This window comes from Danio rerio, chromosome 8, assembly GCF_052040795.2.
Source record: "Danio rerio strain M-AB ecotype USA chromosome 8, GRCz13ab, whole genome shotgun sequence".
NCBI lineage: Eukaryota > Metazoa > Chordata > Actinopteri > Cypriniformes > Danionidae > Danio > Danio rerio.
In genome coordinates, this window is record NC_141028.1 from 12,882,181 (window position 1) to 12,898,276 (window position 16,096).

The 16,096-nt window shown below is 36.4% G+C and overlaps 2 protein-coding genes across 5 annotated transcripts in view; both read right to left on the bottom strand.

Moving 5' to 3' along the window:
- The window catches only part of nr1h5 (nuclear receptor subfamily 1, group H, member 5), a 612,581-nt gene that overhangs the window by 86,032 nt on the left and 510,453 nt on the right, over positions 1–16,096 (bottom strand). The gene's annotated exons all lie outside the window — the stretch shown is intronic.
- The window catches only part of trim33 (tripartite motif containing 33), a 48,817-nt gene that overhangs the window by 21,026 nt on the left and 11,695 nt on the right, over positions 1–16,096 (bottom strand). For all 4 annotated transcript variants that reach the window (XR_015496847.1, XR_015496848.1, XM_087262799.1 and 1 more), the window contains 8 exon segments: positions 14,435–14,553; positions 12,415–12,562; positions 11,894–12,026; positions 10,550–10,666; positions 10,284–10,398; positions 3,865–4,011; positions 3,497–3,614; positions 523–893 (listed from right to left, as the gene is read on the bottom strand). Coding sequence is in view for 2 of the 4 variants with exons in the window: in XM_087262799.1 (XP_087118925.1) it covers positions 523–893; positions 3,497–3,614; positions 3,865–4,011; positions 10,284–10,398; positions 10,550–10,666; positions 11,894–12,026; positions 12,415–12,562; positions 14,435–14,553 (1,268 nt within the window). In the remaining 2 variants the exon portion in view is untranslated.

The window sequence follows — 16,096 nt, forward strand, 5'->3', positions numbered from 1 at the left end:
TGAACACTATTCAAATACTGTATGTGTAGTAGATTACAGATCAAGTAAACAACCACTGCTGACAGTTTTCAGAAGAACAGCTGTGTGCACATTCACAACAATGTCAAATTCTGCATGTGTTTGGCAGCCTACATTCTTTATGACTTTGGTCAAAACATAAATACTCAGTACATATTAAACTATGTGTAATAACTAGCAAAGCAAAAATGATCACATAATAAAACTCAATCACAATTGCGACTTCACTGTCAGATTAAATCTTGCTACTTGCAAAGAATTCATAGCGCTTCACTTATTTTATCACAGGTAATAAGTAATTATTATGATCATCTGGCCATCACATTTCATATTTGTCTTCAATCACATAGCCCTGCTAATTATTCTAACTAAAATGCATTTTGACAAATATTAAGCTTATCTTTTAAGACTTGATTGTGCAACCAGCTTCACAAGCACACACAATTATCCTGGTCCAGAATAAATCAAACATGTAAAGTAGGAAAGAGCTAATCCCTAACTTACAGGTTGCTGAATCATTTGTGGAGCTCCTTGTCTGGGATGCTGGGACATCTGAGAGGCGATGCGCATCTGCTGCTGAATTTGTTGCTGGTGTTGCTGTTGTTGTTGTTGCTGCTGCTGTTGTTGTTGTTGTTGTTGTTGTTGCTGCTGCTGTTGTTGGTGTTGGTGTTGGTGTTGTTGTTGTTGGTGGTGTTGGTGTTGCTGCTGATGTTTCTGAGCGATCGCTGCCTGCTGCATGTGCTGCAGCCTCAGCTGGGCCAGGTTGATCTGTCCTGAGTGCTTACCTGGGTGGTTGTGACCGGGAGAGATCTGCTGATTGACCATCATGTTGGACGGAGGAGCAGTAGGAGCAACTTTTTCAATGACTAGATTGCCTGAATGATTAAAAAAAAAGAGAAGATCAAAAATATTGCCAGAACAAAAAGGAGAAAATGCATAAATGAAAAGGAAATGTATTATGAAATAATGGACATTGTTTATTAGAATAAAAGGTTTTAAAAATGCTGTAGTATATTTCAGAAAACAAATTACAAACACAAACACTTAAAAAGAACATAAAATATTAAATAAAAGATTGCCAGAACAAAAATTAATTATAAAGCATGTAAATGCCTGTTCACACCAAGTCTGAAAAAAACGTAACTAATATATATTTAATAAATAAGAAAATAAAATTGGATTAACAGCATTAGTTAAAAAATATTGAAAATGGTAAAATGATGGCTAGAAGGTCAAGGCCCAATCCCAATTCTACCCCTTAGCCCTTTCACTTAACCAATTCTCTTTAGCTTAAAGGTGTAAGGCTACGGGGAAGGGCTAGATACCCCTCGAAACAGATTTTTCAGGACCACTCTTGATACCAAGGAGTACAAAAATTTCCCAGAATACACAATCTGCAATGGCAGCATGGCTGCACACGGAAGTCAGGAGATGCACAAACTAGTATTTTTTTGACATTATTATGAATTTTTACAAAAAACGAGCACATGTTTTAATACGTTCATAGCCGCATTCGTGTTTTACCATCATTCTTTGAAAAATTGCAAAAATAAAAACCACTAAATTTCGTGATCTATATTCCCTAATAATAACCAGTGTACTGCAGTCCTACAACATTCTGACATTCGATAACACTGGAATACCCTGTCAGGGAGGTCCAGTGGCTGGGAATGAGATCTTACAGTGTCTGCTATAATGTTAATGTTGTTTTCGTGTGTTTAAATAGATGAATATGGCCACAGAGTAAATGCACAGTACAGTTATGTCTGTGTATCTTTTTACCACATTATATTGATATGACAACATGATATCGCTGCCTTCAGTGATTTCCTGAAAATAAATACCAACTGGAATAACTACAGCAGTCGCGAATGTTGATCTCATATGAAGCAAGAGATCGTGATGACATATGATGACATGTGCAGGTGTTGTAGTGCTGTCCTATTTTTTGGGGGGTCAATTTTGAAGCCCTTCCCCTTCACACTCCGTTTCAAGGCTCATGGGATAGGGGTGCAAATATAGAATTGGGATTGGGCATAATATTGCTCAAAGGAAGGAAAGTTTCCAAAAACCTTTAAACAATGGCGTATGGAACTTTTACACCACTTGACCTTTGAAAAAAATATTATATACTCTAAGTGGTGGTACTGATATGTTTTTTCTCAACCCGTTTTAGATCACAAAAAGAAAATGGAAACCTTTTACTTAATATCATTAATTATTTATGTTTTATTTTTATATTATTCATGTTTTATAGAACCTAAATGTGTGTGTGGGACGGGTTTTGTTTGCTTGTTTGTACTGCATGTTTCAAGTTTTAACATGTTCAATGCAAATACTTTTAAGAACATTATAAAATGAAATGTACAACAAAACTAAATAAAATAGTATGGGGAATCTAGAAAAAGATCTGAAAAAACTAAACAAAAAATTCTTTATTACTGCAGGCAAAAAACAAAAATAATTATAATCAACATTGAGGAAAAACAGGGTCATGAAGCACCTGAAGAGAGTGTCAAGGCAACAGTAGGGGTGTAATGGATCAAGTGATTTGTACAGATCACAATCCACGGTTCGGGACACATGTGGTTTGCGGATTAATACAGAATCATCCAAAATTGGTAATGATTGCAGAGAGATTGTCTCTCGCGTCATTCAAATAACATGTATGAAAACATTTGAAAACTAAAAACGCAAAAATCAAGAGAGAGATTCAGTCTTTAGTCTTAGTTAGTTATGAACTTACAAACAGCCAAATAGCACAGAAGTACTGGGATAACAGTTTATAATTTAGATAAAACCACTGATGTTTATGGTAAAGATTAAAATCATTTGCATTTAAATTGACGCTCAAAAATGAAAGTTGTAGGCAGCCCTTACATTGTTTAGCCAATAGGTGGCAACAACCAGATGTGGAAAATATGCCGCTGAATAATTCCTTAAAAATGACACATCTAGTAATGAAATGTGAAGTTTTATGAGTAAATAACTGAATCATTTATTGAAAATGAGACTAAAAAAATAAATATGGGTTGTACCGATTATGTTACATTTTTGCATTTAGTGTTATCAGTAACAGTAGTACAGCAGTAACAGAATTTTTCACATTACTGAATATTCTTACAATTTATTTTTATTCATCTGATTATTTCTTCATTATATTTTTAATTAAATTACAGGTTCTACATTTTGTTTGTTAAAACCAAAGGTCTTGCAGTGCTGTTTTTTTAATAAATAAAAGCAAATGACATTTGTCTCCTCCCCTTTTTGGCTGATGCAAAAAATGGTCTGATTCGTGACAAAAAAAAAAACATTATGTGATCCGAACCAGGAGATTTGTGATCCGTTACACCACTAGAAAATAGGATGATATTTCAAATTAATTAATTGAATAAATAAATTAAATTAAGTTTAAAAAAATGGCTTTTGGTCTCAATATGCTGTAAAACCAGATATCAGATGCATGTTAAGTCAGTACCAAGGTTAACCACATTCTTGGCCCAGAAGGTTGGGTCACAGAAGAAGCGAACTGCTCCATTAGCTGGAGGTACTGCATCCACACGGGCCTTCATAATCAGACGCAGCTGGTACGTGATCTACAGTGCCAAAAACAAAAGAGAAACACAAAGGAAAGAATAATCAACAATAGCAATGTTGTTTGTCATTTCAGTAATTGAACTAAACAAGGATCCGACTCAGATTAAACAACATGATTTTAAATACAGCAACGTGTCTGAAATAATGAACACAGCATTTGTAATTGCTGACAGGTGGAGTTCCAGTACATGAGACGCATTGATGAATATTAGGGAATCTTGATTTATGAGAGTTGGAAGCATGGCTGACCAGTCTCTTGCTGTAGAGCAGGGCTGTGCTGCTGCCGTTAGTGATGGCCCAGTTGGTGAAGTTGAGCACATGGATGATCTGCTGGGCCAGAACACTGATGTCCCTCTGTTGGCTCAGCAGCTTCATGCTCCTGTCTTTGGTCACACTCTGTAGATGGAGGAAATCAAGAGGAACAAGAAGAACATTAGGAATGACTCAAAAAAAAAAAACTAATTGGTCTTCAAAATAGATTTAGTTTTTCTTTAAAAAATATATATTTAATTTATTTTTAAGTTCAAGTTTTATTTACCCTGAGGCTTAATTTAATATAAATACATAGATAGCTGACAAACGGGAAGAGCTTGGTGTCGCAGACAAAATTGGGGGTGGGGGTCACGGACTAAAGTAAAGAGCTGGAGGGGGGGTTGAAGAGTGTGGTGGGGGATCAGGAAAGTAATAAGGGGGGTAGGGAGAAGGGGTTTCGCAGACAAAAATGAAGGGTGGGAGGTGTCAATGATTCATCTATCATCTATCCATCCATCCATACATTTATATATCCATCTATAACCTATCCATTTATCATCTATCCATCTGTCCGTCCATCCATCTATCTAACTATAAAGAAACAATAAAGGAACAACATGCAATAATTTATCATTTATCATATCATAAATATTACATATTTAATTGACTTCCATAGACCAAATGTTTGTGTGGAACCGCGGGACTGACCACATTTCTGCGGCGCGGGAATACATTTCAGAATAAAGTGCAGGAGCGGTCGGTAACTGGTTTAATTTTGGAAGGGAGCGGGCCATCTAGCAAAATCGCTGTACTCTGTATAGCTTGTTAGCGGGAATAGGCGCAGCGGGTAGAAAACGGGGCGGGTCAGGCATTGGGACAACAAATGCTAAATATAAGCGGGAGCGGTCATGTTCGGGGTAAAACCTGGCGGGAGCGGGATTGGGATTCAAAATTTAGTCCCGCGCAGATCTCGTGCATTTCATGCAATTTTGGGTGTTTTATTTATTTATTTATTTTTTATTTTTTCAATTTAACTGCAGTTCAGCAGTTTTACTTTTATTTCCTTCATGCCCCCAGAGGTATTGGAAGTAAGCATGAAGTACAAACTGGTCTGGGAGTGTTGTTTTAATGGAAATTGACACCTCACACCCAATGAAAAAAAGAAACCCTCCACATTTCACAATGTGTGTGTCTGTGATCCTCTACTGACCCAGTGGGTGCAGAGAATGGTGTCAAACAGCCATGTGTGTATGGAATATCCTGTCGCAAAATACAGCGGAAAGCCCTACATGATGGTAATAGTTTGATTGCGGTGTTTACATGTTCTTACTGCACTTCAATAATGTGAGTGAAATCGGCATACTCCACAAGTCTTAATTAAATTTCTGTTTAGTTCACTTATGACTTAAGCCAGATTAAGCCAATTAAAAACCGCTGTTTACATGGTAGACTCTTAATCAGAATATTGTCTTCAGTGCATTAAAATCGGATTAATGGTGTCAATGTAAATGTAGCCAATGTATATGTTAATGTTTTAAATAAGCTCCAGTTGCAAACTCTGCATATAGTACCTGGGAACATGGCCTGTTTTGCTTTCACTTAACTTGAGGAGCAGCTTTATCAGTCATGAGACGACTGAAAATTCTCTGGCAATATAACATAATTAAACACAGTGCCACCAGCAGGGATCATTCATCACACTGTGGTGTGAATTGCAGTCAGAGGCGTCGACTGGTCTTAATTTGGGTTAAACCCCAATGAACGCTGTTGTAGGTGTCGGACAACAGCTCTGAATGTCAAACATTTACATTTTTCACTTTTAGCCACTTTTATTTAGCCTCTCTAAACCCATCCGTCTCATTGTCGAAAAATCATCCTTGAGTGTCATCCTTATCCTGCAGATGCTGAATATCTCATGGAGGGGTTAATTCTGTCCTTAAGAATTCATTAATAAACTGCTGTTCTTTCATTCATTCTTGCATTAGCAGTTTTTCTCTAAATAAAACCATCAGTAATGGTTCCCCGCAGCAGTTCACAAGCATGGCAAGTGACAAAACTCACACTGAGTGGTTACTTTAAAAACTTAACCTTGTTTTCACTGGCACTTAACATGCGATAAGAAATCCAATTAACATTGGGATACAAAATCCATCTCGGCTGACCATTTGTGATCGGATCACCAGAGACTGATCTGCTGTCCCAAAACATTTACTAGATGCATGCTAAAGAGGCTTCAATATGCTTTTCACGCTTAAAAACTTGCAATAGTGCTGTTGTTTGAGCAATCAAAAAAGACTTACTAAGTAGTGTTACAAAAGAAACGAGTCACTCAAAAAGGGAGTCATTCAGTATATCAGTAATCACTGTTTTTAAAATCCTTCAGGAATGTACACCTCCCAACCCCCCTAAATTTAAATCTAAGTTGGGCTGGGCACGCACAAGATAATAAAGCTGATTTTGAGCTTATTTCTCTCGTTATGAAAATCCTAGGCAATTCCTGTGGTGTGAGGCGTGTTAAGAGTGACTTATTTTGTTCAAAATCTAAGATATGCTTAATATTTACCATCAGAAACCCCAAAAACAAATTCACATATTAGCTAAAGATCATCATGTCAAATGAAACCACATCTAATCAGCAAGTAAGCTGACAGAAGACTTAATAAACACAATCATGGTGCAGCAAAAAGTGAAATGGATGTGGACAGCAGAGATGGAGGATCAGCTTGTCGATTTGAGGCAACAGCACAAATGCATTTTCATTTATTCGTTCACAATGTTTACTATTTAGTCTCCAGAGATTTTGTGAGATTTGCTGTGTTCACATGCAAGACTGGTGTTGGGTTGGTTGGTGTACATAAATGGTTTGTGTTGGGTATGTGCGATTAATATAGTTACTGTTATTACCTTCATTATTATTATTAATATCACTGCTACCCTCATCACAAATAATACTTTCATCATCACCAACTTTAGTATTACTATTGATATTTTTTTTGATTATTATCGACTATGAATGGTTACTGAAGCCAAGCAGGCTGAGGCTGGTCAGTACCTGAATGGGAGACCACAGGAGAAAAACTTGATTGTGGTTGGAAGTGGTGTTAGTGAGGCCAGCAGGGGCAGCGCAACCTGTGGTCTGTGTGAGTCCTAATGCCCAAGTATAGTGAAGAGGACACTATACTATCAGTGAGTGCTGTCTTTCAGATGAGACATTAAACCGAGGTCCTGGTCTTTAAAAATCCCATGCCACTTCCCGTAAATAGTACGGGTGTAACCCCGGTGTCTTGTCCAAATGCCCTCCATCGGCCCTTACCATCATGGCTTCCCAATCATCCCCATCCACCAAATTGGCAATAGCTGGTGTGTGGTGAGTGCACTGGTGCCGTTGTCCTGTGGCTACCGTCGCATCATCCCTCATGGTTGTGAAGCGCTTTGGGTGTATTGTCATACACAATAATTGCGCAAAATAAATACACATTACATTACATCAGGGGTTTTCAAAGTCTAAGACAGTGGGCCTCCCTTTTGACACAACTTATCCATTGGCGCCCCCCTCCTCCCAAATACCCACGCACACACGCGCACACACACACACACAAAAAATTCTGGAGGTTTTCCTGCTACCTCATCAAGCTTGGTTTCAAGGTGTCGCCGAAGTTTAGCAGGTCTCATGCTGTCATTAGCCAAAATATCTTGACAAACCACACATAAAGGTCGTGGTTCATCAGCTGGTCCTGTCCACGTAAATCCTAAACTCAAATACTGATCATCATATAGTCGTCTTTTGGGTTTAAGCCCTAAACTTGAAGGCTTTGAATCGGGGGGTCTCAGAAACCGATCCATTGTATTAGCAGGCATATACCTGTATTGGCGGGCTTGCCAAACAGAAGTGAATTCACAGCTATGGCCTTCTGGGTAAAAAGGTTTTCTTATTTTTGACGTATTATTATTTTTTTAGCTTTGTTTAATTAAAACGTTTAAAAAATATTTAAAAATACATATAATGATTAAACTTAATAATTATATTTTTATTATATAATATTTTGTGCCGCGCCTCCCCTGACATGCTCTGGCGCCCCCCAGGGAAGGCGCGCCTCACACTTTAAAAACCCCTTCATTACATGAATGCTAAGAACTATTAAAATACTACCAACATTAGTCTGATTGTAATTTTTTTTTATACACATTGCCGTTTGTTTTTTTTATTTGTTCTATTGTTGTTTCCGTGTTCTATGTTTACCATGTTTATGTTTTGCACTCTTAATAAAAAATCGTAAATCTGTTGGTGTGTGTGGTGAGCAAAAGGATAGTTTTGTTCTCGTGTTTGTGGTCTCAAATCGTTTTTAATTTAATAAGATTTTAAAAATCCTATGTGTTCCCAGAAGAGATGGGTATCGTTAAGATTTTATCAATACCACTTATTGGTTCGGTACTTTAACGGTTCTCTTATCGGTACGTTTTGTAGTGTTTTTTATGAAAAAATAAAAACTAATTGAACAGCATTGACAACTTTATTTTATCATTACATTTTCAATGTAAAATGCAAAACCAGTATTTTTTTCCTGTAAAAATGTTAAATGGTTTAAAGGAAAATGACTCTCAGTTTTTAACCATTCTTCTGGAGAAAAATAAACATGTTTGCCTTTTCTGGCAGAAGTCGGGGTCTTTCTTGGTTTACTGTGCTCCCTGCAGTTGAAAATACCCTCTGTGAGTTCCGAAAAGCAGTTAAATAATCAGATATTTAGATTTTTCATTACCACATTCACATTAATGAGTTAACAGTGTTTTGGGAGTTAACCGTCTTGCAATGTAACGAGCTGTTTTTTATACATGTTTATATGTTTTAACTGATGTAAAAGCATTTTTAATGTTTAAGATTTATCTAGGCTACTGCAAAAACATACTGTTTTCATTGTAACCGGATGTTTATTAAACTATTAATGTTATACTAATTTAGGTGATTAACTGTTGGCATAACGATGTGGATGATGTAAAGTTACCGTTAGTAGCTAGGCAGTCAAAACTCTGCATCACAGTTAATGCACTTTTGAAAGATACTTTCACTTTGTCAAATTGCTTGCATTTCCGCTAATACAAGAAAACAACTTGTTGCAACAGGCATTGTCGCTGTCCAGGAAATACAACTGGTTTGTTCACTGCGCAAACTTGAGAGCTTTGTGAGCGCGAGTCTGCGTCACAAGCTATGTGTGTGCGCTTAGCGCGAGCCTCGGCTGAATGCGTGTCCACAGCTAAGAACTGTGAAGGCTTTTATACTGGACGCGCTCGACGAAAACACAAGATTGCCAACTGTGTGGATGAATATCCAATATCGTAAATTAGAAAAGGTTGGTCAGTTAAATTATGCTACTGTAAGTAATGTTTGTTCAGCAATAATTCTTCAGTACCGATAGCAGAACCGTTAACTTCAGAGCTTATTGATCCTTCTGTCTTTTATAATGTAGCACCAAAAAAGAACTTTGTTTAATGTGCTTGATAAACAACATCTAATATTGGGCTTTCTGCATGCAAGGTCATCAGGGTTACATTTTCAGAAAAAATATATCTAGAATATAAACTGACAAGGCTTTTAAACGTAGAGGTTTGTATGGTTTTGCAATGAGAATCCGAAGCACAAGCTGTAAAGTCACCACCCACTTCTGAAAACGGGGGTGGGGAACAGCAGCTTATTTGCATTTAAAGAGATACAAGACAATTCACCTTATTCTCCGCCGACGAGCAGGCGCTGCCATTTGAATCTCTTTGGCTTGAGACTTCCGGTCTCATTCACTTCCATTCATTTTTTTGACATTTAAAACTGCTCGATACACTGCTTGATGTTGCAATTTGATATTTTCTTATTATATTATTCTACTTGTTCTGTATAGTCATGCAAACATTTGTTTGTAGAGCAAGTAGTTTGACCGTTTTCTGACGTTTATTATTCCTAGTCATTTCTCCCATAGGCGACTGAATCAAAAGTTCTAAGACAATCGCGAAAACAGGCGCACTTCCTCATTTTAGAATAAGGTCAATAGAACAAAAATATATACATTTACATCATGCAATAAAAAATGATCCATGAGGTATTTAGAGCTAAATGTCAAGAGATATTCTAGGGACGCCAGAGAGTTTGTAAAATGAGGCACGCATTCACCATTAAATGTGACACGCTCATTATTTTTTACTTGTGCCGTTGTATTAACTGAACTTTGGACCTACAAGCTTCATATGATCTCTATTTATTCATTTAGCAGATGCTTTCATCTATATTGAATTATTTGTGCCGCTGCATGTTGATTTTCTTCTCTCTTTTTTGGTGGATTGTATATTTTAAAGTTGTATCATACATTTTATTGTAATGGTTGATCAGTGGTTGATCACTTTAATGCATTTTTACACATACATGTGAAACTTACCTCCAACTGCTGCAGCAGAGATTTCCCCTTCTTGTTGATTTCATTGATAAGAGTAAAGACTGCTATCTTTATCTCATGTTCCACCTTCTTATGCGTCTCGGCAACTTCTTTGAGTCTAATGTGAACAAAAAGACATTGAAGTAGTGCACATAAATTCTGCCAGGCAATTTAGTTATATTTCTTTGTTACATAAAACAAGATTTTTAAGACGTGGTAATCAAATTTGAACGTCATCTACTATTAAACTAAAGCAACAGAAGTCCTACCTTTTTTGCACTTCAGATGCAGAGTACTCCACTAAGCCTCTCTTCTCCTGTAACTTAGTCATGAATGTCGCAATGATGCCTTTCTGGTTTTGACAGGCTTCATCTAAAAACTGGTACCTGTGAAAAGAGGTGGTGGTGATTGAGATTAAAAATATTTTTTGGGGTACTTTTGTGTTATTGTTTTTTTAGAGGTACTAACTGTATGGAAAGTACAGAAATAACGGCCATTCTAGTTATTTTTATACACTGATCTTTTGATCTGGTGATTATTGCTTTAGGTAATAATTTTGATTATCATTATTACAATATTGCAAAAGTCCTAAATTTGTGTCATAAATTCTTCAGGGTGAACTAGAGTTGCATTTTGACTTTTTATTATGACAATGTTATAATCCCAATTTTATTTTTGTAAAGAAAAAATGGTCTCCCCTTGGCCCTTGAAACAGAGTGAGATGGTGAAAGGCTTCAAAATGTTATCCGTAAAAAAATAGGACAGCACTACAATCAAGGGGAAGGGCTAAGGGATAGAATCAGGATTGGGCCATAAGTGTCAATTTAAAAATAAAAACTGATCTATCTATTATCTGAAAGCTGAATAAATATGCTTTCCATTGATGTTAGAATAAGACAATATTTGGCTGAGATACAACTATTGAAACCTGGAATCTGAGGCTTCCAAAAAAATCTAAAATAATTAAAGAAGAAAATCTCCTTTAAAGTTGTCCGAATTTTCTAAAAGTTGTCCAAAGTTCTTAGCAATGCATTTTACTAATTAAAAAATACATTTTGATATATTTATAGTAAAAAAATTATTTTTGGCTACTTCCTAAAATATACCTATATAAAAAGACACCAGGACATATCATAATTTTAATGTGTGCAGTCCTACTTTTGATTTATTCAGCTAGAATTTGCCAAATTATGTGACATTTTCTTTTCCCAGTGATGGGTTGCAGCTGGAAGGGCATCCACAGCGTAAAACATATGCGGGATAAGTTGGTGGTTCATTCTGCTGTGGTGACTTCAGATTAATAAGGGGTCTAAGCCGAAAAGAAAATGAATGAATGAATGTGACATTTTCTGTGTTGTACAGTAAATCACTTTTTAATGACTGGATTCTGCCTTTTCCACATCACTGAAATCAAAGGACAAAAGAAATTTCTGGTCATCTATTCCTTTAATGTGATGTTTAATTCGAGGTACCTAAAGTCAATTTAATATTCTTGCTTAAAAATCCCTTCATGCAATGCCAGGTGATTAACTACAGTGCAGATGAAGATGATTATTATTATGATGATGATGATGTTGTTGTGTGTAAAGTGTAAACAGTGCTGTCCGGCTGACCTGTGTTCTTTGTGTTCAAGTAGCTGGCAGTCTCTGCAGGTCAGAGTGTCGCAGGTCTCACAGAAGAGCTTGAGGGCCTCTTGTTTGTGTACCGGACAGAAAACTGGTCTCTGGCCTGATGTCCCAACAGACTCTACAACACACAACCAATCAAATGCACGTTGTTTCGATTACTTCTCCCTGCTGTACTTTATTCTCACAGTCTACGACTCCCATATGTTCTCATATGCCCCTTGCCAAACTCAATCGAAATGAGGGAAACTAAGTGGGTTAGCTTTAATGAAAACAGTACAGGCCGAGCAAGCGACTCTCTCTAAAACTCTGCCTGTTGCCATAGCAACTGTACTACGGTACTGCCTGCTTAATGCGAAAAACAGACACTCCGTACACAGTTGCAGAAAGATCCAAACGTCAACCGCGCCACTAGAGCAAAGCAAAGTCATAACGAAAACGATCATATCGTAACTGCCTGGCAAATAAAAGCAGATTAATATGCAAATTAATTAGTTTATGGCACATACCAGGAGACACTTCCTCTTTTTTGCGTATTTTATGGTCCTTGGTAAATTTGACCCTTTGGTGCGCTTCGATGCAAGTTTTGCAGAGCCACTCTCCACATTCAACGCAGAATCCAATAGCACTGGCATTATCTTCACAGCTGGTGCACACCTGTTATGGAGAAAAGAAAGTAAGACATTTCTTAAATTAGGGTTTCTACAGGGTTCATCAAGTCAATTTAAAGACTAATTTAAAAAGACCATTTTAATGCAATAATAAATACATTTCAGACATACACAAGGCTAAACGCCAAATATATTTTTAATAGCCAAGTTATAACTTTGAAAAACAAATGTTATTGTAAGGAAGATAATCAAAACATATTAATATGTGAATAGAGTTAATAAATAAACGTTTCTTAAAACTTTTATGAAAATATATTACTAGTGATTGGATGGGTGTTGGCCTAATTGGGTATCGCTTTACATGGACATAGGAACATTAGGACCCATTTAAAATGGTTTAAGATCTACAACACATTATTTCAAAGGATTTAAGACTTTTTTGGGCTGTTTCCACTGAGTGGTACAGTCCGGTACAGTTTGGTTCGGTTCAGTACGCTTATGGCAGTTTCCACTAGACGCACAACTGAAAGCTATTGGTTTACAGAGATAAGTCAGTCGCTCGTACAACAAGCAGAATAAAAATAAAGAAAGCGCCATGTTTTAAATACACAGCAGAGACATTACACCGTTATAATATATACATACAATAACGAGCAATGGTCAACCGAACTCAAACAAACCTTGTTATCATCTTGAGGACCAGCCACAAAGCCAAGAAGAAGAGCAGAATCTACCCTGTAATCTGTGCCTGTAGTTTTTTTACAAGGCCCTTTAAGCAGAATCTACCCCGTAACCTTTGCCCCAATGTTTTTTTACAAGGCCGTCCAAGCAGAATCTACCCCAAAATCAGTGCCCCATAGTTTTTTACAAGGTCGTCTAAAGTGCGATCGGTTTCGCTTTATTTCTTGAGTTTACCATGGGTCTATATTTGAAATAACAAACTTCTGGAGCTGATCATAATAACGCGCGAGAGATTATTGAAGTGCTTCAGACACACGATCCTTTCAGAAACAAACAAATGCAAGACTGCATGCGAAAAAACAAATAAGAAGTTTAAAAAGCAAAGGATTCTTTTAACCTAAAACATTAACAAACTGCCATGCTTAACTATTATCATCACCTTATGAACTATTACGAACTCGGAATGATGGAATTACTCTCTAAAAAGAGGTTACATGTGCTGGTGAAGATTAAAGATACAGATGAGAGGTTTGCACTGACTGTGAGCTATATGTTGCATGTTGTTTTTGAACCCAAAAAAAGAACTAAATGTATGCTGCGTGTAGTTTTTCTGTAATTGATAACATATCGGAGACTGTAAGGGTCACAGACGTTACAGTAGGCTACTTTGCATCATTGATCGGAAGTTATAATTTTTACTTTGACATTTTCGTCAGCGAAAATGACGTCGACTGAAACTTTCTGTTGTACACCACACCCACCAAAAGAGTACCATTGATTTTGTAATGGAAACGCAAGCCTGAAAAAGGTGACCCGTACTGCACCACTAAGGGGAAGGGGTCATTAAGGACCCTGCAGATACCCTTTAAGAAATGACTAGAGGACTTATTTTTTGGTTTAAAGTCAAAAGCTGAAGCATAACAATGTTTAAGCTAATAAAACAAAATAGTATCTGAAGGAGTGAACAGTAGTTTAAAACATGCTGATCATTGCTTGAACTAACAAAACAAACATTGCTTGAATGAACGAAACTGCACTATTCATACACACAGAAAATATTAAAACATCATGTGACCCTGGACAACAAAAAACAAGCATAAGCCTCAATTTTTCAATTTTACTTAAAGTATTTTTCCTACAAGACAAGAAGTGTGAAATTTCACTTACAGGATATGCTCAATTTACTTCTAATTTTAAAGCAATGTTAAAAATGATCCTGCAATTTTTAGCGTCTGACCTGTGTCGAGTTCTCCACTGACGTGTTTGTGGCCTCTGAAGTGTCCTTGACGAAGTAATTGTCCACCATGTCAATCTGTTTGTAGTCCTGATGGCACACTGTACAACGCATGACGTTCACTGCACAGAGACAAACAAAAAAAAAAACACAGAGACACAGAGTTAGCAAAGTCTGGAAACAAACAGCTCAATTCAATTCACGTTTATTTCTATAGCGGTTTTACAACGTAGATTGTGTCAAACCAGCTTAACATAGAAGTTCTAGAAAATCAAACTGTGTCAGTCCAGTTTTCCGAGTTGAAGTTCAGTTTCGTTCAGTTCAATGTGGTTTATTTTCACTGCTAGAAGTCCAAACACTGAAGAGCAGATGCTTGAGAGACATTCCTACATTTTTAGCACAACAAACATGAAGCTGTAAAAAATACCTAGAATATGATATATATTAATAAAAATGTAATATAATTCTTATACAAATATGCAAATTCAGTGTAGTGCTGTCAAAATGTGAATCGCTGCTAAAATAAAGTATTTGTATAAGGGCTGAACAATGTCTCATTTGAGCATTGATATTGCAATGTGTGTATCTGCAATAGTCACATCACAAAATTTGATGCTTATTAAAGAATAAAAGATTTAATTGAAAGATTTGAAATGATTTATATAACGATGACCATGTGATTTTACGTTTCATTGTCCTTGATTACACTGATTACACTTCATTCAAACTGCCCAGTAAACCATAAAGCTCTGTTTATTTAACTTTTATTTAGGCTCTTTCGTATTTAAATGTGCTTGCAATTTATTATATTTTATGCCGATACACCGCATAGAAAAAGATTTGATTATCCCAGTTGATCTAAATCAGGGGTGCCCAAACTACAACTCCAGATTAGCTCCAACTTTCTTCAACACACCTGCCTGGAGGGTTCAAGTATACCTAGAGAGAGCTTGATTAGCTGGTTCAGGTTTGTTTAACTGGGGCTGAAACAAAAATATGCAGAACAGCGGCCCTCCAGGACTGAGTTTGGACACTCCCTAAATGATTGAAATCTGCCCGAATAGAGCAGTTAAAATCATCTGGTGGTATTATATTCATATCGCAATAGATATCGCAGCAAAACAAAATATTGCAATGTCAGATTTTTCCAATATCGTGCAGATCTAGTTTGTATTTATATATGTAAATGCTGTGTATATTTATTATGCATATATATATATACACATACATAAAAACAAATAAATGAAAACAACATTTATATTTTTATATATTCATATGTAATTTGTATTATATATAAATAATAGGGCTGGATGATATTGGAAAAATCTGGCAATGGGATATTTTGTTTTGCTGCAATATACCCTGTTAAAAAAAATAAAGGGAACACTTAAACCATACAATGCAACTCCAAGTGTTCCCTTTATTTTTTTTAACAGTATATATCTCAATTAGAATATGAAATGATTTGTATAGCTCTTTTTGGAAAGATTTAATTAATTTGGGTGGACTGAAATGATCAAGTCTTTTTCTATGCAGTGCATTCGCATAAATTACAATAAATTACAAGCAAAATTAAATAAATAAACAGCGCTTTGGTTATCTAGGGTGTCCAACAGTAATCAAGCAGTGTAAATTACTATCATTGTATGAGTAATAATAAATTAT